The sequence below is a fragment of the Ascaphus truei genome, chromosome 3 (assembly GCF_040206685.1).
Source record: "Ascaphus truei isolate aAscTru1 chromosome 3, aAscTru1.hap1, whole genome shotgun sequence".
NCBI classification, from domain to species: Eukaryota; Metazoa; Chordata; class Amphibia; order Anura; family Ascaphidae; genus Ascaphus; species Ascaphus truei.
Window position 1 is genome coordinate 320,832,311 of NC_134485.1, and position 24,958 is coordinate 320,857,268.

A 24,958-nucleotide genomic window follows, 5' to 3' on the forward strand; every position below is an offset into this window, starting at 1 on the left:
CGTGCCTAGAGCCTAGCGATAGCGAGGCGTGGAACGCAGAGTGTGCGTGCCACGGCTCCAGGAGGCAGCGCCGTGCGGACGCGCTCCCGTAGTGCGTCTGTCTGGATCGGTCGGTGTCGCGCAGGTGGTGGGCGCTGTGCGGCTGCTACTATGGCGGAGCTACCGGCCTTCCTCATCATCAACCTCTTCCTGGCCGGGGCTGGCCCGTGCTTAGCGGACGGTGAGTGGAGTTGAAAGGGCCCAAAATGTGGGAGAGAGAAGAATAGAGGGGGGTGCACATGCCAGTGGAGGAGGCACGTTCACACTGTATGGAGGGGTATAACCTGCTCGGAGGAGAGCTGTACAAACAGACTGGGATAGAAGAGAGAGGGGGTCTGGGAGAGGATAGAGAGCTGGGTGTGCACTGAGAGATTGCATGGGGTATGTAGAGAGATAGTAGGTGGAGGTGAGAGTCTTTGGAAAGGGTACTAAATGCTACTCGGGTGTGGGTTAGTGGCAAAAGAGAGCTTTTGGTAGAGGAGATACACTGAGTGAAACCATAGACAGTGGGTGGTAATGGGGGAACGGGGCCCTGGGGCAAAACAAAAACTTCCGAGAGGAGTGATGAGCAGTGTGTTGGGGATAGAGGTTGGGACTTGCAGAGAGAGGAGGGAGTGGGGGTTTGTTTTTGTTTTGTAGAGCAGGCTGTGGGCACACTCGATGATCACATACAGTGATGATAACTACGTATGGGCTCTGTCACCTGCTATGTACGTGAGAAAACATTCTGCAACCAGCATGCACCACATTTATATATACTATCCGTTTTTTTTTTGTTTTTTTTTAGGAGGGATTGATTAATGTAGCCTCAAATATACAATATCTTCCTGGGTCTTCAGTGAAACGTACAATATTAGTGCCCAATTCTCTGATAGCGATGAACTGGAGAGTCTTTAAGGCAGCAGCTTATCTTGTAATTTTTAGTATGTGAAGAGTCTGTTCCAACTATTTAATTTTGAGTTTCATAAGGAAGAGAAACGTAACTTTTTTTTTTACATACGCTATGTGTTTATGTAACCTCATTTACTTGTAATTCAATGTGGCTTACCTCTTAGAATGGCACATATGCTGAGTGTCCTTATCGCTGTTTTGACATTGTGACACTAGTGCCCGCAGAAAAGACAGTAGTAAGCGTAAACTGATGTACAGTATTACAGGGCTGTCTGTGTGACTGCATGTGGCCCCTTGAGGGAAATACATTAGGAGCGGAAGGAACAATGCGCTAAAAAGTGTCTTTAGTGGCGTTATAACCTCCTCCCTCTCATTTAGCCGGTAATCGTTTTCTCTCTGATTTATAGGACTCAAACAGTGCTGCTGGTTTAGGGTTAGGCTGGCATGTTGGGATTTTCTAGGATGAACAAGTCTCTTATTTATCCTGCTGCTGGTAAAATAAGGCTGAACTAGTGTCTTCCTTATCTGACTCATCATGTCAATGAACTGTACCACTAAATAGTTGTACCAAAAGGTGCAACAAAGAGTATGTAAGGTGAAATAGGTCAATATTTCGTGACATGAGTTTGCTTGTGACATGGTAATAAAAAAAAAAAGCAGAAGTTGCTTTAGCCGTGTGCATATTGTGTAAAACGGAATAACTTTTTAAACGAGTAGTATCTCTCCTCCCCTGCCCCCAGGACCGAAGGGAAAACTGTGACATGGTTTAATAGGGTAAATGGAGCTGATTGACATCTTTATAATTAAAAAAAAAATGAACAAGTATACATTTTTAAATAATTTTATTAACGCTTTTAACATTTTCATTGCAAATGCTTTAGAGGGGTTTTTACAATCTTAATCAAATTTCCTCTGGCGATTTTAAGATTTTGTTCGTTCTCAAATCTACTTTTGAAACTAAGAGAAAAACATGTACCTGTGATTACAATACCATCATTAGTCAAACAGATAAACATAAGTAGCTGATATGCACAATTTCACAGGACACGTAGGACATGTGAACATTCATATATTTTTTTCACGGCATACACATAAGGAATATTATTGCTTAAATCAAATTTTACGAAGGTAGCCAGTTCTTCTGAAGCGTTTTTTGTTTTTTTTGTTTTTTCATTTTTTTTGGGGGGGGGGGGGGGGACCTGCGACAGCTTCAAAAACACAATGTAACTATGTAATCTCATTACTCTTTGGAAAGAAGTGTTTCTGACATTGGTGTCCCACACATGGTGTAGGCATGCACACAGGGAGGCTACGTTTGCATGTTGGGGGACTTTTGATATTGTGCTATAGGCTCTTGAGGCCAGATACCCTCTTCTAACTATATTTTAAGAGCTGCTATTATTTCCTCTTGTATTCTAAGCAAAATGCCCATGACCCATTAAAACCTTTTTTTGTACCTATGTATTCGTCACCCCCCATCCGCCCTAAGTCAAGTTGCCTTAGTGGTTTGGCTGTATCTAGAAAATACTGGGGAGTCCTTGAATCTAAGACCTAGAGTGCTTAAAGTTCACTCTTCAGCAGTTACCAACAGATTAAAGTTTAAAGAGTTCTCTCGCATGTATAACCCACTAGCCAGGCCTTGATTATCGCCAAGGCAATGTGCTACAATGATATATATTGCCCCGAAAACTTGGCCTTTTGGTAACTCTGAAGTATTTCAGCAACATTTGCCTCTCCTTACCTCCTCTTTGTCAAATAGATGAAGAATTTGTGACTAATACTGTACTTTCTTTGGTACTGTAATGTTTTATCTCAACACTTTCTCGGTTAGATGCATGCAAAGCATTGCACAGCTACAGGGTTACTTTTAAAGTCGTAGGTGGGTTTGTCTTTTTTTCTTAATGGTGGTCTGATTTGAGGCTGCTACATGGGCTTACAGGGACAATCGGGGTATTTGAGGGCAGCACCTGTGGCCTTCTGATACAATTAGCTTGCTTTCCTCTGGTGCAGCAGCACCTGCATTTCTTCCCCACTCTCAGTTGCTGGGGGCGATATTCCCTTTGCAATAAATACAGCACAACTGTATAGAACAAAGCTCCCATTCTGTCTGAAACCTGACGTTTGAACGTGTCAGAACAGGTCCCCGAGGGTTGGGTTTCGTGCGCAGAGCAGACACACAGCCCTGATCTGTTCACTCAAAGTTGGCTCGTTTCTAACAGACAGATGTTTACTTTTACGTGTGGTGATTTTTTTTTGTCCTTGCTTAGAAATGACTTTGGTAGAGCAGCAGACTTTTTAACTCTGCTGATGGGAGTGTGTATTGGACTCAGTGGGACATCACAAACTCCTATTCTGAGAAACGAGTTGTTTTGGTGTGCCTGGGAAAAGCCACAGGATACATAACATAATATTACCCTCCCACACCAACCTCATTTCTACATCTTCTAATTATTATCATCACACTTTTGTTTCGCACACAAGTCTGTCCACGTGATGGACGTGTATCCGGGAAAGGTGGAAGGCAAGGGTGGGGGGTGGATGCGTTGGCACTGTAGCATCTGAATTAATTGTTGGCCGATGCTGTGTATTGATTTTTCTAGTGCTGATATCAGCTGTTATGCTGAAGAGCTAGGGGAAAAAAACAAGTTTCTGTGAAGCAACCATACAACATAATGCTGCCTCGTTTCCTATAGATCTTGCAGTGTAACTAATTGATTTGAGAACCTATTTGCTGCCATGAGTCCAGCAGGGATGCAAAGGTTGACAGTGCAATGCTGCATAGCAGTATATGTATAGGCGAGTCAAAGTGAAAGCACTCGGTAAAGGAACAGCTTCTACACAGGTTTTACATAGTGTTTTCATGGTTTTTCAGTATTAAGATTGCAAACAGCCGAACAAAAAAACAGGGTTCTACAATACATAGTTATCATAGTTTTATACCAAACTGATTAAATGATTCTGCAGCCTCCCCAGAGTTTAGAAGCCATTCTGAGAATATTTAAAGTGGGGGCTTCTTTGGGAAGTCCAGTGAATATAATTTTAGTGCAACAATTTCTCCAAAATAAAACGCGTGTGCAGGGTAAATATGGAAGAATTTGTGGAACAAACATATTTTTGAACAAAATTAAGTGGGACTGAACCTTTATCAACAATAAGTGAGGGGCACTTGGGTATGTATATATGGATTGGGTTACCCGTCGTGTAGACAACAAAGCAGCTGGTTTACAAAGACCTGCCACTCGCACTTTTTTTTTTCTTTCTAGTTGTGTGAGCCACAGAACCTTTCTCTCGGGTCCTAACTTCTGCACCTGCATTAGATGCATGTCGATCCTTGAAAACAAAGTTTACAAACAATTAGGTTTGAGGAATAACTGGTGAACTAGAGAACACACTTGAAAACACTTGGTTTAAATGAAACCTTGGTTGCTTACGCTCAACCCTTGGTCTGTTTCTGACTGCATTGAAAGCCACATCCCATGACCGTGTAAATGTTAGACACCGTAGCGTAAGGAAGTATCACAACTGCAGTTAGTGTCGCTCAACTCGGCCATTTTATGCATTCTGCGGACCCTGTACCTGGGGCAAAGCATCTCCAAAATGGCAAATGCCATTACGAGATCAAAATAAGGCATACAAATGAAACAAAATGTTTGTCAGGGCCTCATTAACAACATTTTATAACCATAGGGATTTTTAAAAGGAAACATCAAAGGACTGAATGACTCCTTTTTACCATGGTGAATACCTAAATGCCCTGATTACATTTAAAGAGGTGCTATAAAAGCGTGAGTAAAGCAAGCTGTACATATCTGTACAATAAAAACATGACTTGAGCCATGATATGAAACATGGGTGCCCACAGTGACACTGTTACTTAACATTCTAGCTCCTTGGATGTGGCATAAGCCCGGCCCTAAAATGTCACCAATATGGGAGGGATATTAGCATAAATTGCTGTCATCTGAGGGTTAAACGGCAGAAAAAGCCACTCACATCCTTGACATTTGTATGTGATACTCCACATCAGTAACTGAAAGAGACTGACATCGTGCCACAGAGAGGAGACCTAGCCACGGGGAGCGCGGTTTAATAACATTTTTCCATGTAATAAAGTGAAAAGCAAATAAAAGATGACTTGAAAGGGGAAATTCAGATATACTTTAACTCAAGGTATAAAAACTCCCTTCAAACTTCAAATGCCAGGAAGGAATTGCAGTTTTAGTGACTGGGGTATTGTGATGAAAGCATTGGGGATGGCGATACGTGATAGTGGCTGAAGGTGCCTTTTTATCCCAGTTTACATGTTGCTAAATGTTCCTTTTTTTTATTTTATTTTTTAAAGCGGTAGTCTTGCCTAGCGCTAAAGTATTTTAATGACCCGGTTAATGGGCCAGATGTGGGTTCTTCAAAAAATAATTAATTTTTTATGAAAATCAGATGCCTACATTTTTTTCCGTTTGTGAACATGGTAAGCAGAGATTTGGGAGGGGTTTGATAGCCTGAGTGCTCCCGTTTTGTGTGATATCACGGAGTTCAATAAGTTTGCTCAGGCAAAACCTTCCTCCCTTTCCTTTATTTGCCCTCTGATAAGCATATGTGTAGTGGAAACATTCAGACCGCAAAGAAAAGGGTTTTGTGCTGTATTTCCAAAGAGAAAAGTAACAAAGTCTTTGGTTAAAGAAAAATAACACGTGTTTAAAGAAACCGAATGAAACCGTAGATAAAAGCCACTTAGCATGCCTTTTTTTTGTCTGTTTCAAAACATTTAACCGTATTGGCTCGTTGGCTTTCTTTTTATATTTCGGATCTTTGAATCCCTCTGCTGTATTTGCCTCTCCCACCTCTGTTGGGAGACTATATCACAAATCCACCATGCTTTCTGGTCCTACCTCACTGTTCCCCTGAGCCTCCCACCCTCCTGGGGTCAGAGCATGGCCTCTTCTGGGGGCTTCTTTCTCTGAAACCAGTTAGATGGTTCAATTCTTCACAGAATGTTTTATTTGGTCTGTTACCAGGAGTGGAACCTTTTTACTGAGGTCATAGGTAACATCCACCCCCCCTGCCCCCCCACCTTAATAGATTCAGCTGGACTATACTCGGTCTCACTATGAGCTGCCACTTTACCTTTTGTTGCAGTGTTGCCCTTATTACCTCTAGACTGTAAGCTCCCCAGAGCAAGGCCCCCGTTATCTTTTGTATCCGATTTGCGTTTGCATGTCATTCTGTTTGTGGTTGTCACTCTATACTGAGCTGTGATATATGTTGGCGCCTTACAAATAAACGATCGTGCAAAAGAAATGTAAAACCATGTCATTGATTGCCTGTGGGATCCAAAATGGGGTCCATTACATTTGTATGTTTTGATCATTGTCCTGCTTTTAGCAGCTTGTCTAATGGTGGCCACATACGCAGCTTCTTTTTAAACAGTACACCGGAAAGAATGGGCTTTTTTGATGACTTGCCTGTAAATCAGGCCTGCACAAGTCCAGTCCCTGAGGGCCGCAAACAGGCCAGGTTTTCAGGATATACCTACTTCAGCACAGCTGGCTCAGTTAGTGGCTTGGTATCACTGAGGACTGGAGTTGTGCAGGCCTGCTGTAGATGGACTCGCAGATGGACTCACAGACATTCCTACCATATAAATAAAACCTCCGAGCATTTGGTCATGCATAAACATTACAAGTTTAGGAAATCATTGGTGGCTTTGTTTTTGCTGCAGTTTCTATTTAACCCTTCAATTCGCTCACTGGTCCTAAATGGGTTTACTCACTTAAAGAAACCAACGTGAGGGCTCCTCTTCAATATGCCGTGGAGCTGCTTCCCAGTGCCGGAGAAGAGTTCAACTCCATTCAAATGAATGTGTCCAAAACCATATCCAGGTCAGGTAAAGAGGAATCAAAGCAGGCTGATTAGGGAGCCAAGGACCTCTAGCTTTCGTCAGTGTGTTTTTAGGTTTTCATTTGCCGGAGTCACTCTCAAACCGTGCTTTCTGTGCTCCTAATTTTTGGAGACTGCTGCTGTACAAAAGGTGCGGCAGGTTTCCCATTTGATGGGACAGTCCCTCATAGGACCAAAGTCCTACTAATGGCAATGATTTCTCAAAGTGGCTCACGGTGGCGCCTTTTTTTTTTTTTTTAAACCAGCATCCAACACCAAGTAGTATTTTTTTGATGTTAGTTCATTTTGTAAACGTTAGTGGGGACTTGTGAGGGACGGGATTTCCTCTACTCCCTTGTGTACGATGTCTCTGCTCCACAAGAGTTTGCTCAGGCAAAGCCTCCTCACCTCTTCTCTTTACTGGCTAACTGATAAGGAGGGAGGGAATACTCCATTGACCTTCCAAGGCTAAGGCCCGTAATATAGGGGCGCTTGCTGCGGTTAGCCAGCCATTGTATGCTATGGCCGCGCGTGCACGACAGTGAGCGTGGAGCCGGGCGATCGGGGGGAAGTGTGTGTGTGTGTGTGTGTGTGTGTGTGTGTGTGTGTGTGTGTGTGTGTGTATATTTATTTTACAGAATTAATTCGTATTGAAGACCTTTGCATGAGCTGCAAGCAATGTATTAGAGAGTAGTGTAAATTTGCGAGACTTTAGCTGCTGAAAGGCTAAAATAAAGCTAATATCAAAATAAAGACAATTTATCAAGGGTCAAGTTTAATGGCACCAGCTAGATCAAAACAGTGTCGGCAAAAACATTGAATACATCCAATAAAGGCAAGACATAGCCTAAATGTCAGTAATAACTACACTGACCATCAATGGGAATGTATAGATGTAAAGTACTATTATCTAACACTATACTGTATCTATTTATCTAAACAAACACAGGCGCACGCAGACGCGGACAGTACCCTTCCAAGCCTGTCGCTCACAGCAGCACGGACCGTACACACAAGTGTGCGTCACATGCACGAGCGTTCGCACAGGCACGCGCGCCCACTATATTACGGGCCTAAGAAGGAAAGATTGTGCATGTGTGTAGAAATTAAACGCCATTTGCTTTAATAATGTTTACATTTGTTTAAAGAAGATAAGATTTGTTACATTGTCTGCAAAAAAAAGTGTTTATAGGTGAGGTCAATCAGTATTGCACCAAAAAAAAAGGCGCCAAAGCACATGGACGTAAGTCCCTAGAAAGAGCAAATCTTAAAGGTATGCACACTAATTAAAAAAAATGAATAAAAAAATAATAATATATATATATATTAGTGTGTAGGGAGTTGCCATCTTGCCACTGTGGTGCAGGAATTAGTAGACATGAAACATGCAGCATGTCACAACAGTGAGCTCTGTAATGAAGGATAACATGTTACGAAAATAGCTAGCAGCGTAGGTACATCTAACACGGGATACATCACTGCTAAAGAAACGCGTCTCAAATTAACTTCATTTTAAAATGACACTCTTCCAAACACCACCTCCATGTCACCAAAAGGTCCCTGTCACAGGCACAGCTATAAATGACATACAGGAGGTGACCGAACAGATGCAGCACACAGGAAGTTACTTGCTGGTGTCGAGCTGGTCTGGGATATTAAACACACAATGTTACCTTACATGAAAACATGCAAGTGCTACCTGCCTTGAAGCAATGTTTCATTCTTCTCTTAAGCAAAAAAACAAAATGGCTCTTTTTTCTAACCTTTAGAGCTGGGGGGTGCGTGGTTCACTGCGGGGGGGGGGGGGGTGCAGGATTAAGACTGCGTCCATGCTGCTGCTGAGCGCGCTTGGCGCTTTTGACTTTTTATAGCACGTTTACTCCTGTGAATCTCAATCTGTACGGCCACGCTCACACAGCGCACGGGAATTTACGCTTTCCGAAGCTAGGCGCTTGGGGAGACAGAGGCATTTTATTTTCGAGCGCGCTGATGGGTCACATGACCCTTCAGCAACCAATCAGCACCAGTCAAAACACACACACACTACACTGAAATAGCCCCGATCCAACCAATGGATACATAGTGGTACCCCACCACTCGCGCTTTCAAAATTCTGCAGGACAGCCTACGCTCATGCTTGGACAGTTAGTGACGTCACCGCTCTCAAGCATGAGTGCGCTCAGCGGCTGCATGGCCGCAGCCTTACAGAGGCCCCGCGCGCTTCCCAAAGGCATTTAAATTAAATGCCGGGGACGCTGCGAAGGCCCCTGTAAACTTTGCTTACCATGGCTGACGGCTTCTGGAGATGTGACGCCAGAACGCCGGAGCCGAGGTACGGAGGGGGAGGCGTGAGGAGCGGCCGGCAGGGGAGCGCAGGAGAAAAAGGTTGCGCTCCCCTGCTTTACAGTGCCAGGCTCCCATTCTGTTTCGATCAGGCTGGCTACTCTGTCAGTGGCCAGCTGTATTCCCCCAAAGAAAAGAGCAAATGCTTATGACGTCCCTGTTACATGGCATGCCAGTACGTCAGGGCACTGTGAAGGCTAAATTCAACTTTTTTTTCCTTTCACTGCCCTCTAAAAATAAAATACATGTTGGTCAAATGTTTCCTTCATCCTACACCTTTCCCTCAATATCCGAGGACTGACCAAGTGCGCCTTTTTGAGGGATCTGTCTGACAACACCGTGCCATCAGACGAGCAGTGACATGAAGTGAAATGGCACCTTTTTTCAAATAAAGTGTTGCTCAAGTTAAAAGAACACAAATGTTTCAAAGAGCTCTCCGATGTCGCACAAAATGCAGTAATTTCACCACCATTTTAGCCATGTTTCTGGCAGAGAAGAGGTTAACAGTTGTTTCATAATTGCCAGCTAGTTTTCAATCCTTTTCCAATATTAGCCTGAAAGCGGTGCGTATTGTGTATTGTGTATTGTGCATTCTGCGACGTTTACGGTGCTTTTTCGCAGAATACACAATTTTCTATTGTTTTGGTTCATGCCTTACTGAGGAAGGAATGCAGCAGCAGTTCCACAGCAGAGCAGGACTGTGCAGCCCCCAGTGAAGTAAGGGGGTGGGTGAACAGGGAAAAGCACAGACCGTTGGTAGAAAGAAGAGGTCTGTGGACCAGCCAAATGGGGCTGAAACGGCTATTTTGTAAGTCTATTTTGCATTCAGGAGCAGACGTCTGAAATCAGGGGAGCCAGACAGGGCAGTTATTTTGTGAGGTCTACTTTCATCCACTTTGCCCTACAATTCCGCTTTGACAGCGATGTATTGCTGGTCCCGCTGGCAGCAAAAGGGGTTAAGGTGCACTCATTCAACCCCACAGCATACATTCACTAGCACACAATGACACAGACACACACACACACACACACACACACACACACACACACACACACACACACACACACACACACACACACACACACACACACACACACACACACACACACACACACACACACTCCCAGACACTGATCTACATTTTCTAAACACTGAACACACATTTTGCACATTCCCTCATATACAGTACAGATCCACTCGTGTGGTGTATTGCGGAAGCTTTAAGCCTGTGATTTTGTCCCCCTGTATGGATGCTATGCCTATGTAAATACTGTTGGGTCAGTGTTTTTGTTTAAACTTTGATGTATTTTGATGTGTCCTTTTTTTTATCTGACATTCTTTTTTGCCTTAGGACAATAGACATGTGCGATCTCAGCAGAACAATATGTAGCAGCGTCCCAATGTAATTGGCTTCTGTAAAAAGATTTAAAAACCCACAAGAGTGGAAAAAATATAGTGCAGTGTCCTGTGAAAAGATTGCATGCTCTTTTCAACCAGAAAACTGTATTTAGTAGCTTTTTTTTTTGTTTTGTTTTGTTGTTGTTGGTCCGCTTCTGATAACATTGTGACCACTGTCCAAGTAGAAGAAAGTAGGAACATTTGATGTTTAGAATAGATTGCAGAAAAGTGTTATCATTGATAGATTAGATTATGTAACCCGTCCAATAACCAATACCAAGTAAACGGCAAAAGTTGAGCATAAAAGTTTTGTTTGGGGGGTTGACGAAAGTGAATTAAGGACAATGGTAACTTTAGTAGGTTACATGTAGCTGATTGAAACGTTGCGAATGGGGGGAATCCAAAGTTATTTAAAAATCAGTATATTTTCTAAACATTTTGATTTTCAATGCTAAGCAAAAAGCCTTTGGGATTTTTTATGATCTTTATCCAATATCATTAAACCTAGCCATGATGTTTTTGGTTGCTTTTTTTTTTTTTTTTTTTTAAATCCATGGTTTGGCTACTGATGGCTTCATGATTACTGTACAAACCCAAGTTGCTGATATGCTTAAATTAACCTTGGAGAAAAGGGAAACATTTGTTTTTAACCAGATGCAAATAAATTAAACTGCTAAATGAGGATTAAAAAATACTTTATAGGAAAATCAATAACATGGGACAAGTTTAACAAAAAAATAACAAAATATCTATTTATATCTCTCCTATATGGAACTGACTTTTTTTTAATTTTTTTTTTAAGACCACGGACCCTTTCTCTTCCAGAGAAACTGCAACAATGCTTTAACATATATCCTTGTCACTCGTTTTCTTTTGTCATGGTAAAGGGGAGTGCACCTTTGTTGGTCAAAGCCGAGGACTCATTTGTGTTTTAAAGTCTGATTGTGTTCCTTTTTCTCTCAATCAATAGCTGATTTATAGATCTCCAGGACACGATTAGAGAGAACTGCTCCCAGCTGTTTTTTGTGTTCTGCATATACTTGAGCTGAGCAAGGGTGTGAGTCAAGGTATCGTTTATGGGGTTCGGCTTTTAACAGGTGTCCTTACTCCATATGTAAATGTAAACTGCTTAAAGCAGACAATACTCTCAAATATATAGCTGTATTTATTATTGTTACCTGTCAGGGGTTCATAAATAGATTATCCCCACATTTCTGGAGATTTGCATTCAGTGAAGTGGAGGATTGCCCGTCATCCCCACCATTGATTTGCCTGGCGGACTTGTGATTCCCCAGTTTTCTGGCTGAGCAATTCCCAGTTCATGCTCTGATTTCCCCTGATGTAATGTAAGATTAGATGAAACTATATAGATGTAACTCTTCTGCTGTGTGTGTGTGTGTGTGTGTGTGTGTGTCTCTTCCAAACCACTACTATTTGTCTAGGTCAGTATTGCATAACAATAGATAGCAGCCTCTTGGGCCTTCGCTGTTCATTTGTTATACTGGCGTGACATCATTCACCCTGTTATATTGTCTAATTTCCTCTCCATATCCACTGTAACTAGATAACATCTCTACACTATGGTGTATAATATCCGATTTGTGTTTCTCCCATACCTGATGAAGGCTACAAGCTTTACAAGCAGTCAAATGTGTTAAACAATCTGTGGATCCAATAAAAAGCATCATGCTACCAACTCTCACCCTCCTTTCTTATTTTACCACGTGGAACATAGAACCAACATGGCCACCCAATTTTCACTGCAGCTACTATAAGTGCAGTTTGTCACACAGACTCCATTTTTTACTTGGTAACATAATCCCCTATTAAATATGTTGTGAAGATTTGACCTCCATTAATTTTGAGTGAAGCTGCGATGTTTGAAGATTGCTTCGCAGCAGATAGAATGGGTGCTATTAGCTGTACATTATTGCTGTCAATCTTCAATCTGCGGGGATGATTCCGTGACTTGCACTTGGGCTCGGCTACTTTTCTTACTGTCCATCATACGTGGAAGCTTTATAATCGCATTTTTAATTGAGGGGAGGAGTGATCGTGGTTACAGCGGTGAGCAACACACAAGCCAGAGTTGTCAAACCATAATTAACTGCTGTTGTGAGCCCATAACTGTACCTCTTTCTGTTTTATTTGCGTACAACAAAGAGAAGCACGTAATCCTGGATGAGGTTATGGAAATGTGTTGGCTTTGCAGTTTGTGATGGAATTGTGAAAATGACAAGGTAATGGAGTCTCTCTCAACTGGCTCACGGGAGCAATTTAACTTGCCATACATAATTCACTATAACACAAAAAAAAGTGCTCATCTACAGTTGAATAAACCTAGTCTTTAGTGGATCTTTTCCCTTCTGACGTTCTTCAGCACTCCACAGACTGTTACAGAAGTTGAGGTGCCATACGTTTTCCCACGTTCAAATCTGTATGAAATAATTTTTTCACTGGTAAAATGGGCATCATGCGTGAACTTGTCAGTGCCAGGGACATATTGGTGGTCTTGGCAATGCAGGCCCCTCTGCCGGCAAATAATTTAATGCATCCTCTCTAATGGCCGGTGTATAAAGCTGCGCTTTATAGTCCTTGCGACGACGGCGTGACGTCATCCGTCACCGTTATAGCAGCAATTTCTGCTTATTGTGTTAGACCAGAGATGGCTGCCGGGGGGCGTGACGGGACGTGGCCGTGAGTTTCGCCCTCATTGGCTGAACCGCTAACGTGGCCGCTGACGTCATGCTGCGGTCGCTGAAAAATCAATTTCCATTGACTTCCAGCTCCTACTATAGGCGCGCGCGATGGATTCAATTCATTTGTTTTGACACAACGTCGCCGGGACTGTAAGCGCGGCCTTAGACTGGCATGTGATTTTTCTAAATTGTCTACATTGTTTCCAGAGAAAAATGTTAGAGTGGGGTGTTATGCTTTTAAAGTGTAAAGGGGGTAGCTTCAGGGTCAGTGTAACACATTCTAACATTTGAGTGAGGAAAAACATATTGACAAATGATGAACTTAAGACAGTGGTCAGGTAGGGTGACAGGCTTTTCCAAGGAGTTGGAGAAAACCGTCTGGGGGGGAGGGGGGGTTATTCATTGAACTTCAATAGTGCGAATTGACGTCAATGAAGGTAAGGGAAGTTTCAGTGGGTTAATGGCACTATCGCAATGTAATGAATAACCCCTTATATTTGCTAGCAATATCTGTTTCCTTAAATGTAATTCACGACCGTGTTTTGATGTCAGTTTACTGTGTTGCTGCTATTATTAAATGTCCATTTTGTGTATAATGGTGCTCCCATTCATTCTCTCGTGCGGTGAATGAACGAGGTCTGCATTTGTTGATTCAGTGAAATGGATAAGCGCCTGTAATGACACCCGCAGTGAATTAATGAGCATGCCTGCACACATGCTGATGTTGCAAACGTCTTATTGCAATACTGCAAGTGGAGATTGTGTGTGTGTGTGTTTTTTTTTTTCTTTTCTTTTACAAAACTGGCACGGGGCCGATTTTTAATGGTTTATTACTGAAGCTCTTATTCTTTGAAGTCATTTTGGCTACACTCCTATGGTCCTTTTTTATTATTTGATAGAAACCAACAAACCTAAAAAAGTGGTAGCTTATCACTTTGCAAATTGCCAAGTTTGTAAAGGAAACAGGATTTTGTTTACCCCAAAAAGTCTGTTATTTGTAGGGAACAAACGTGTGGGATTTCAATATATCCGTATAATAGTGTGTGTGTGTGTGTGTGATACTTTTCTTAACTAGAATAGTATCTTGTAAGCTAGCTTTTATTCAGTGAAAGAGCCTTATAACTTTACTACCAATAAAGTATATTTGGGTTCGCAACAGACATGGCTTAGATGAATGTAAAAGCCAAAAGAATAGTAACGATACACACAGTGTGTTTCTCTGAGACCACTATTTTTTGTTTGTCCTAATAAAGCATTTGACATATTCACCTACCTTGGTTCCCGTGCTACTTTCGGTGCCATTGTACCGACACATCATTGCTCTGGATTTTCTTCCCTTCTTGTATACGGATATTGTGCCCGCACTCTCACTGGAAGATTGCATAGTAGGTGTCTTGAGGCACAAGCTTCTATATCAAAGATCTCGGCCTACCATGTCTATAACTTTTTCCCATCTCTTGTACGTGGATTCATAAAGCCTTCATTCGTATGGTGCTTTTAAACTTGACCATGATCCATGCGTCTTTGGAATTGCTGCTCCATCCTTTCCTCGCATATCGCAAGTATGATCTCTTAACGAAAGCAACATGTATTGTATATTCCATGGTATTTGCTATTAAAGTTCTCGCAACTCAAGCTTTTGGTCTTAACTTTGCAAAACATCTTAAAACGGCAGGCCAAACGGATTGGCATTTTTTGCTTTTGTGCATTCCTTTTTACCTTTTAAGAGATCTTCTTGCCCTTTAAATGCTGTTTTTTATTTGTCAAATAAGATGGTCCCTTCAGGAGATGTTTGAATATTAAGTGTCTGAGAGGTTAAAATGGAGCTCTCCCTAGAACCCAGTGCAGTCTGTAACATCAGAAGCTATTAATTAAGAAAATGTATGATTTGAGAGAAATTAATATAGACTTGTGGGGTTGAGGGGGACTGCTGCTTTAAGTTGTGGACAAATGGTCAAGTAAGTTTACATGACTGACTTCTTTCATTTTAATGCAACAAGAATATATTTTTCCAAGCGGGACTAAATGTTTAAAGTTTTACACAAACAGAAATGAGGTTCATTATTGCATTATGCATGCAGGAGGCATAGACTGTAATGTAATTAATGAGTTCTATGCACTGGATATAAAAGGTAATACTCCTGAAACGCTTTTCAATCCAATTTGTTTCCTGAAAGAATTCCTCGTTACTTTTCACTTCTTTGTACTTTGATTTAACATAAGCTCTCAGGCCCTCGTTCTTTTCCAGTCCTGTTAGGACAGCTGAGACGGGTTACAAGACGTTACGTTTGTGCCGCCTTGACATACGGAATTGTATGGGAAACTGCTTTGACACTTTTACTGCCACATATCAATACAGTGATAGAACGATTCTGGCTCCTGGGTTTGCCCGGGCGCCTAAAAATGTAATCCTGCCCCCTATGTTGTGGTGCAGTGCTGACTGACCTGACAACGGCGAACCCTGCTATGCAAGCGCTGTGCTGTGACAGACCTCCCCACTGTAATAGGCTAAATCTATGTCTAATAGGCGATAATGATGCACCTGATCAATTTTATATAAATATAGTATTTTAATACTTTTTTTTTTTTTTTTTTTTTTTAAGTGTCCTAGCATGTTTGTAAGCTAAAGTTTCCCTTACTGTCCCTATTTCTAACTGACCACCTACGTATCAAGGAAAAGGGGTTCAGTTCTGGGACAAACTCTGCACCAGATGCATCAAAGAATAAAAACCTATTGAGATCAATAGGGTATTTTCTTTGAAACTGTACATCTGGTGCTGTTTGTTTTGCCATATGAATGCGTTAATTGTCCTTTGATGCATATACTCCATGGGTGTCCATGAATCTGACTCGATTAGCTGCTGTGGAGAAGAGCAGGCTGGCAATATTGGCTTTCCTCCTAGTTCAGTCTCCATGTTAACTGACCATGAATATTTTTTGACTTTCCAACATGATTGTCTTTGTTTGCGTGTCATCCACTAAAACGTATTAAAGCTATGACTGCCATTCATTGACTTTGCGCCTCAGTGGGACTGCACTTCAAAAGGCATTGGTTTCACTCTTTGCATGAAATAAATCTACACCTAGGCATCAGCAGGACCTGTGACTAACGTACCAAGTGGTTTTAGCAACTTTCATAGAGAAGAGAAAACTCAAAGCTTAAATATTGGCAGCTTGTCACGTTGCTTTCTTGACCCATTGAGTAAGAGGCCTTACTCACTTGTTTTCCAAGCAGCCTAACTTTAATTTATGGGAAAGTTTAAGGGAGTTTGAATTCCCTAGGTGGTAAAAGTACTTTTGTTCATACAGGGTTTTCCCGTTAAACTATTAAATGACTAATTTGTTTGGCATATTTCTTATAATTGTAAAGGGATAGCAGAAGTGATTAAACTTGATCAAATGTAGCATGCGTCCTATTACACAGGAAGCGTTGCAGCAGTAAGGAAGCAGACTGGACCAGGGGTTCATGAACCAGTTCTCCAGTTATTGTGCCTTGTCAGGAAGTTCTTTGGCCCTCATTTAATGTTGTGAAGCTGCTTCCCTGTGTTGGACAAGATTTTATTCCCGTTAATTTGAATGGAGCTTGCCTTTTAAGAGGATGTTGTGGTGTTTTTTTCTTTTTTTTTTTCTTTTTTTCTTGGTTGGGGTGGTTTTTAGAGCGTTCTGATTCTTGAAATATCAATATGGCTCACACAGCGCGCTACACGATGTGCGTGCGCGTTCGTGACAGACTCCTGGCGGCCAATGGTAGTGTTCAGTATTGAAACTACCATTGGCTGCAAAGTACGGCTTCGACGCTGCTGCAGTAGCTGGAGTCTTTTGAAACTGTGTTCTCCGGCTGCAGCAGTGTGGCGTCAGTTTCAGCAGCCAATCAATGTCCAGACGTTTACATTGATTTGTCTTCCAGGTAGGCGGAGCGCTGTGGTTCTCAAAGTATTATGTGAAAAATAGTATAATAGTGCAGATGGTATTAATAAGTGAAATCCCAAATAATCTTTGTGTTGGTGTCACTCACAAATTGGTTCAGATATAACAGATGTATCGGAGATCCATCTCTCTCTGATGGGAGCCCTTTATTGGAAGCCCTCTGGTGATGGAAGCCTTATAGTTGATAATCTGGTAATCTTGATGTGTGATGGAATCGTAAAGTACTCAGTGTACCTCCCAAGGGATGTGGAGAAAGAAAGGAGAGAGCGCACAATAGTGTAGTATATTAAGGGTATATATTGCACATAAATAGCGTATAAGTAATGCACTCACATTTTGGCATTAAAGACAATTCGTTTGAGTGACTCGTGGAGTGCGCCGGTGTGTTCTGTCACTGGAAAGCTTCCGCATGCGTCACATCCGCCTACGTCCTGTGACTGCTCTAGTCGGGGCGGAAGAAGCTGCCTGGTAATCCGGCCTCCGTGACTTGCCAGCACCTTCCCGCACTGATTCCCCGATTCTCAGTATCCTCCAACAGCTGATCAGCTGCATGCGGAAGCTCTCCAGTGACACACCGGCGTACTCCACGAGTCACAAGCAGTTCTCTCCAACTAATTGTCTTTAATGCCAAAATGTGAGTGCATTACTTATATGCTATTTATGTGCAATATATACCCTTATTATACTACACTATTGTGCGCTCTCTCCTTTCTTTCTCCACATCCCTTGGGAGGTACACTGAGTACTTTACGATTCCATCACACATCAAGCTTACCAGATCATCAACTATAAGGCTTCCATCACCAGAGGGCTTCCAATAAAGGGCTCCCATCAGAGAGAGATGGATCTCTGATACATCTGTTATATCTGAACCAATTTGTGAGTGACACCAACACAAAGATTATTTGGGATTTCACTTATTAATACCATCTGCACTATTATACTATTTTTCCTATTTTGCACATATTACTTCGAGAACCACAGCGCTCCTCCTACCTGGAAGACAACGCAAGACTACATTGGACCCGGACAGTCCTTAAAGGGTGTAGAGCTGCTGTATTTATTTATATTTCACATATAATATTTCACTGATCACGTTTGGTGCAGGTTATTTATTCACTATATTTGTGTATATATACTTATTTGGTTTTTAGGTTCGCTACTATTGGTTATCTTTCACCATTAATTTACTTCAGTTATTTCATAGTTAGAAGCGCCCGGTTCCATCTTTTTGTTACATTGATTGGCTGCTGAAATTGACCAGAGACTCGGCAGTGGGGACGGGGGAGTATTACTTGCAACATTAGGCTGCGTCCAGGAGCGCTGAGGCGCGCTCACGCTCGGCACTGAGCCCCTGCAGCCGCAATGAGAGCGGCTTTAGCAGGGGCTTGCGTGCGGAAGCGTAGGTCTTATTCAATTTTTAGTTTCAAGCGCTCAAGGGAGCGCAGGGCCGGTCAAGTGAGCGGTTCGCACAATGAGGGCGAACCAGCTCCGTGACGTGTGTGTGTGTGTACAGAAACTCTCAATTTGATACAAAGTCATATCCAATCAATCTGCTGCAGTGTGTGATACTGCCTTGCCACTAGCACGCTGCGCCCCCGCAAGCCCGTCTGCGAATCATTGTGTCTGCTGGGGATGATCATAGGTCGCTGGGCTGCAGGAGCGCACGGCGGAGGCGCGCATGGAAGCAGGTAGCAGGCAATGTGAGCTCGGCCTAAACTTGGTCTGTAGAGATTCTCAACAACGTATAGTGATTTCCAGGGCCTACATAAGAACTGATTGGGAACCAGTTGTTTGTGGGGAGACACAAAAAAAAAAACCAGCGTGGGGAGCTTCTCCTTTTTTATTTTCCCACTGAGACTGATCCCTCAAACTTCCCATATGAGTGAAGGGGGGGGTGGGGGGGGCTTACTGTGCGGATAAAGTCGCGTATATTGGGTACAGAAGCCTGAGAGTCTCTGCCTCAACCATGTGCAGTCACACTGCATAACATTGGTCAGCATAGAGCAGGTTACTAAGAATGGACCTGAATTCCACCCTAGAGGTGTCTGCATGAATGATTGTCCCGTGTAATTTTAATGTGCTTTGAATTTAAAAGTAAATGTTTTATTCCATTATTACATGACCTTCCATGGTTCACCAAACAAATGAGTTATCTTATCTTGCCTTTTCAGCGATAAGATGTGTGTGTTCGAACTGCATCCATTCAAACTACACATGTGTGACAGACGGGGCCTGCATGGTCTCCATTGCTAACCTAAATGGGATGGAGCATCATGTGCGAGCTTGTATTCCTTCTGCGGAGCTGATACCTGCCGGCAAACCGTTTTACTGTCTTAGTTCAGAGGACATACTCAACACCCATTGCTGTTACACGGACTACTGCAATAACGTTGACCTTTTGGTGCCAAGCGGTAAGTGAGAAGGGCGGTTCTTGTTTTTTGTTGTTTGAGATAAAGTGACTTCCCAAGGTCACAAGGAATTGAACCAGGTTCCCCCTCTGCAAACCCGGTGCCAGTCAGTGTCTTTACTCCTCCTCCTCTTGAAGCGATGCATCTTCCTACCCAATATATACACATATAATCATGTTTCAATATACATTTAATATAAAATCTACTTGTTCACTCACTGGAGGTGACCGGTGCATAGTGCTTTGCAAGGCATGACTTTTTGTTTAAACTGAATATATGTATATACACATTTGCATAAATCTAAGACGACCATATAGTGCAAGGGTGGTCAACTCCATTTCTCAAGGGCCACCAACAGGCTAGGTTTTCAGTATGTCCCTGCTTCAGCACCAGTGGTGCAGTCATAATGACTGAGCCACTGATTAAGCCACCAGTGCTGAAGCAGAGATATCCTGAAAACTTGACCTGCTGGTGGCCCTTGAGGACTGGAGGTAGCCACCCCTAGTCTAGGCAAGGGGTGCGCAAACCTTTATTGCTGCGCACTCTCCCGGTGCTGGCGACCTCTTCACCTCAATGCGGTGTCATGTGACATCACGTCACATGACCCTGTGGCGTCATTTGATGCTGCTTTGCCATGGAGACGCGTCCTGAAGCCGGCTGAATCTCTGTAAGTTCAGGTTGCAGAGGCCTCGCACGGTCCCCCAGCATTTTATTTGAATGCCTTGGGGAAGAGCGCGGGGCCTCTGCAACCGCCCCCGCCCCCTAGTTTGCGTACCCCTAGTCTAGGCTATTCTCATGAGACTGCTTTTGTTGGCCATTAATATGCTGGATGACGACTCAAATCTATTATTATTTTATCATTTTTTTATTTTTAACGTTTCGGTGCGGACGCACCTTTGTCAAACTACAAAATGACTCCACACACCTATTTATAGTCAGAAACCATCAAGAACACCTATTAAATAGAACGAAAGTGAAGCGTTAACTCCTCCCCCAATGTGGAAAGAGTTCATAAGTCGTGAAGTAATGAATACACCATAAAAATGCAAAATAACAAATCCATCTCTCCCAGTATAATAATGAACAATATAAATAGAACTGTCAAAAAATATGTCCGCCGTGACTCTAAAAATGTTTTTTTAATGTGTATATGTATAATGGGAACAGAAGTGAAAAATGTTCAAAAAAAAATAATCTAATAGTAAATGATAACAAGGTGAGGGGGAGTTTAAACGCAAAGATAGCGGCTATAATCTGTGAAGTTCTAAAATAACACTTAAAATGTGATGACGCATAATTTCCATTAAGTATGATAACCATGAACATAACCTACAATTGCTGCTTCTAAACAATTTATTAGAGAAAGCTACACACACCGCTATACAGCAACATAGTGCATTGGCATAATAGAAATGATTTACCCAAAGGAATTATCTTCCACTCGCTAATAAACGTGGTTCCCCATCTTCACTAAAACCTATAGGAGAACAGAAACACAAATTAAAATACATTATATATACACTTTGCCATAAGAACATATACTACAAAATGTAATAAGAAATGCTGTCTAACAATGAATAAATATCAAAGTTATGAAGGTATCTCATGAAGAGAGAGGTGGGAGGTTCCGCACATCCATTTCTCGCATTCTCCTTTCTGCTACCTCCCCCCCCCCCCAAAAAAAATCAGTTTTGCGGTGTAAAATCCGCGGCTGAATTTGGTCGGTTTTAATCTGTGCGGATTCATCAAAATCCGCCATTGGATACACTCCGTTGACGGATTTGTACAATCCAATCCGCGGATTCAGCAAGAATCCGCCAACAGATTGCTGAATCTGCGGATTGGATGCTACAAATCCGTCCACCGGTTGTGGGATCAGCACAGTGTATTGGTAATAATAATTTTTAAAAATCCGCAAAATGCGACTCGCCCTTTTTTGAGATTGATACGCTGAAATTCGCGGACCAAAGGAACCGGCGGATCCAAATCGCCCGGAAAAAAATTCGCCCATTACTACTCTTGAACGTAACAATGTAGTGCAGTAAACACAACCCATACCACGGGATTGCAGCACCATGGGTCCCGAAATGTACTGCTGTAAAGGGGGTCTAACCCTAGAGGCTATGGGAAGACCGGCATAAGAGATCTCTGAAATCTCCTAAATTAACCCCACGTGATAATGGGACAGACCTATAGGCCAATACAAAAACAATATGGACTGTATGGAAAAGGTCATAAATAGTCAAAATGACAAACCATACCAAAACAAATGAAGGGGGTATTGTAAGAGGCCTATCTATTGGGTGGCACTTTACCACGAGATCTTCCTACAGATAAATCCCACTGGACTAATCTCAAGTCTTGCCAATAAAACATACGTCCTGATGGACGTGCAAAAAAAGGGGGTATCAATCAAGAAATAATATCCGAATCTGCGCTGCCACCAGGGATTCAATCGTAATAGCCATACAGATCGCAAAAAGATTGTACGAGTCCACAGTGGGGATAAAGCATACGCCAATGGGCTGTCCCCCGTTCACGGGATCCTATCAAATGTGGAAGTGATCAGGGCTAGAACATGGTCTATCTCTCCCCCAAGGATGCAAGATTCCTCCAATATTACCTCTCATCCAAAAAACAGGTGTCATTTTGCCAGTTGTTTGTGCCATGAGCAGACCTTCGTATCAAGGAAACTGAAAATCCAGAAGGTTTCCCTCTGCACCAGTCTCGGTTGTCTCCCCTCTAGTATATACCCAAATTTGCAATAAAATGCTGGGCAAATGGTTTTTGAGCAAGTACCATGGCTAAATTACTGGCAGAAGGGCAGTATGCATATGAGAGCAATGCTCTGTTGTCCTGTCTAGAAGCCAGTGTTGGGGTATCTGAGAACAATATTTCATCTTTACGAAAGCAAAAGTTCATGTTCAGTTTTCATAAAGAAAGCACAGGGAAGCCCAAATGCATTTGTTTTGATTGCAGTGCTTAAGGAAGCTTCTCTATCCATGTTCCCTTTCTAGGGCACACAAAGGAGGAGGAGACATCGCCTGGCTGGGGTCCGGTGGAGCTGGTAGCCGTAATTGCGATCCCCGTGTTCCTCCTCTGTGTTATCCTGATCGTGGTGGTCTTGTTCCACTGTCACCAGCGCGTTTATCACAACCGCCAGAGGCTCGACTTGGAGGATCCGTCGTGCGAAATGTATCTGGCGAAAGATAAAACTCTTCCAGATTTGGTCTATGATCTCTCCACGTCTGGCTCTGGCTCAGGTAATCACTTCCGGCTAATTGTTAAACCCCGTTGCTGCCAGGGCAACAAAGGTTTGAAAATATATTACCTTTCCTCTTTGACTCTTAAATTGTGTTGGAAAAACAAACTTGTATTTAAAAAAAAAAAAAAAAGCCTGAGTTTCAGATTGTAAACTTGTAATATAGAGTAATAAGAATGTCATATAACAAATCTGGGTGTGGTCCCTCCGAAGACCTAAATTAACCGCTGATATGATAAAGGTGTTAAATCTAGGTATGGGGTGCGCAAACTTTTCAGTCTGTGCCCCCCTGCCTGCTCTTCCCCCTGCTCGCACCACCCCCCTTACCTTGTGTCCGGCGTCTTACAGCAACGCGTCTTCAGGTGACTCCGGCGGCGTCATTTGACGCCACGTTACCAAGGTGCCGTGTCGCTGGAAGCCGACAGAGACCAGATAAGGGAAATTACAGAAGCCTCGTGCTTTGGGGAAGAGCGCGGGACCCCTGTAACCGCTGCACTCCCCCAACCCCCAGAAAATCTTGCGCTCCCCAGTTTGCGCATCCCTGATCTAGGTCAGGGGTGTGCCAAGTTTCTTACGTGCGCCCCCTGTCTCCTCTCCCCTCCCGAGTGCGCCCCCCCCTCCCTGCAAGGCTCCGGCGTCAAATTATGTCGTGGTGTCATGTGACGTCACGTGACCCGCACCAGGTTGCCATGGAGGCGTGTCGCTGGAAGGGAAGGTAAGTAAAAGTTTGAGGGCTCATACGATCCCCGGCATTTATTTTAAATGCTTTCGGGGAAGCGCGGGGCCTCTAACAGCCACGCCGCCCCCCCCCCCCCCAAAAAAAATATCTTGCACCCCCCACTTTGCGCACCCCTGATCTAGGTAACCGCTTATTTAAAAAAAAAATCTTATAAGTATATTTAAGTAGTTTTTTTAGTTTGAGTATCCTGTGCCGTTGGGGCAATTTCGTATTGAGGCCTGCGGGGGCTTCAGGCATTGCCGTTTTGCTTGTTTCTAGGCGAGATCGCGACCGGCTCTCATTGAACTGAGATTGCGATCGGAAGAGGAGTCTGTTCTCCGCTCCCATTCCTGGCGGCAGATTGCAGTTCTGCAATAACCAGGCTAATGATCGCGTTGTCCGGAAGGTCTGCGGGATCGGGTGCCGCAAACGTTTACGTTTATTTGTAAACGTTGGGAGGTTTTCCTCTGGCTATTTTTGTTTGTATGACATCTGTTCTGAACAGGAGTTTGCACGGGAATAGCTCCCCCTATAGATCTCTATTGTCCCTAAAGCAGGAGCGGGCTGTGCGGGAGGTTTACTAAACACCATTTTGAAGGCACAGGTGAAAATAACTTGCGTTTCCCCAAAGAACAAAATGCGTTTGTATAATAACATTTTGTTCAAGAAAAACAACTACAGTACATTGTTAGGTTGGTTTCTGAAAACTAATAGGGATTGCACTTCGAAATAATTGTTAGGTGCAATAAAAAAAACAATCATATGTTCTATTTGTTTTTAACTATCTACAATTAGGTGTTCTTGCAAGCTGCCTGTTCTTTTGTGCCCCTTTCAAAATGAGGCAATTTATCTTGTCAATTTGACTGAACAGGTTTTTTTTTGTTTAATTTTTTTTTTTTTTAAATATCTTGCATCAAACTGTGGCATTCAATATTCTGCGTTTGAAAAGCTGGCGTTTAGTTTGAAATTAGCTTCCATGCTCACAACCACATTGAGAAGGAACATGCGGCAATATAAAAGAGAACTGCCTGATCAGGCACTTCTTTTAGCTGTCTAAATCCTCTACTCCACTGAGAACAATGACTCGCATACATTATTGGCACATACTCAATCATCAATGCGTGTGACCTTATTACCTACTATAATGCCTTCTAGTGCCCTCCAAACATCAGCAGAGAAAGCCCTAGGTCAGGGGAGGGCAACTACAGTCCTCAAGAGCCACCAACAGGTCAGGTTTTAAAGATAGCCCTGCTTCAGTACAGGTGGCAAATCAGTGGCTCAGTCAAAGAGCCACCTGTGCTGAAGCAGGAATGTCCTTACACCCTGACCTGTTGGTGGCCTTTGATATCTGGAGTTTCCCAACCCTGTCCTATTGTGTAGAAGTTCTCTCTG

General features: G+C 42.8%; 1 protein-coding gene across 1 annotated transcript in view; it reads left to right on the forward strand.

Moving 5' to 3' along the window:
• The first annotated feature begins 45 nt into the window (after positions 1–45).
• Positions 46–24,958, forward strand: part of ACVR1B (activin A receptor type 1B) — a 42,397-nt gene continuing 17,484 nt past the window's right edge. Inside the window, exons 1-3 of the mRNA XM_075591177.1 lie at positions 46–220; positions 19,350–19,589; positions 22,604–22,849. Of these exons, the coding sequence (XP_075447292.1) occupies positions 151–220; positions 19,350–19,589; positions 22,604–22,849 (556 nt within the window). The 5' untranslated portion in view covers positions 46–150. The remainder of the gene's footprint in view (positions 221–19,349; positions 19,590–22,603; positions 22,850–24,958) is intronic.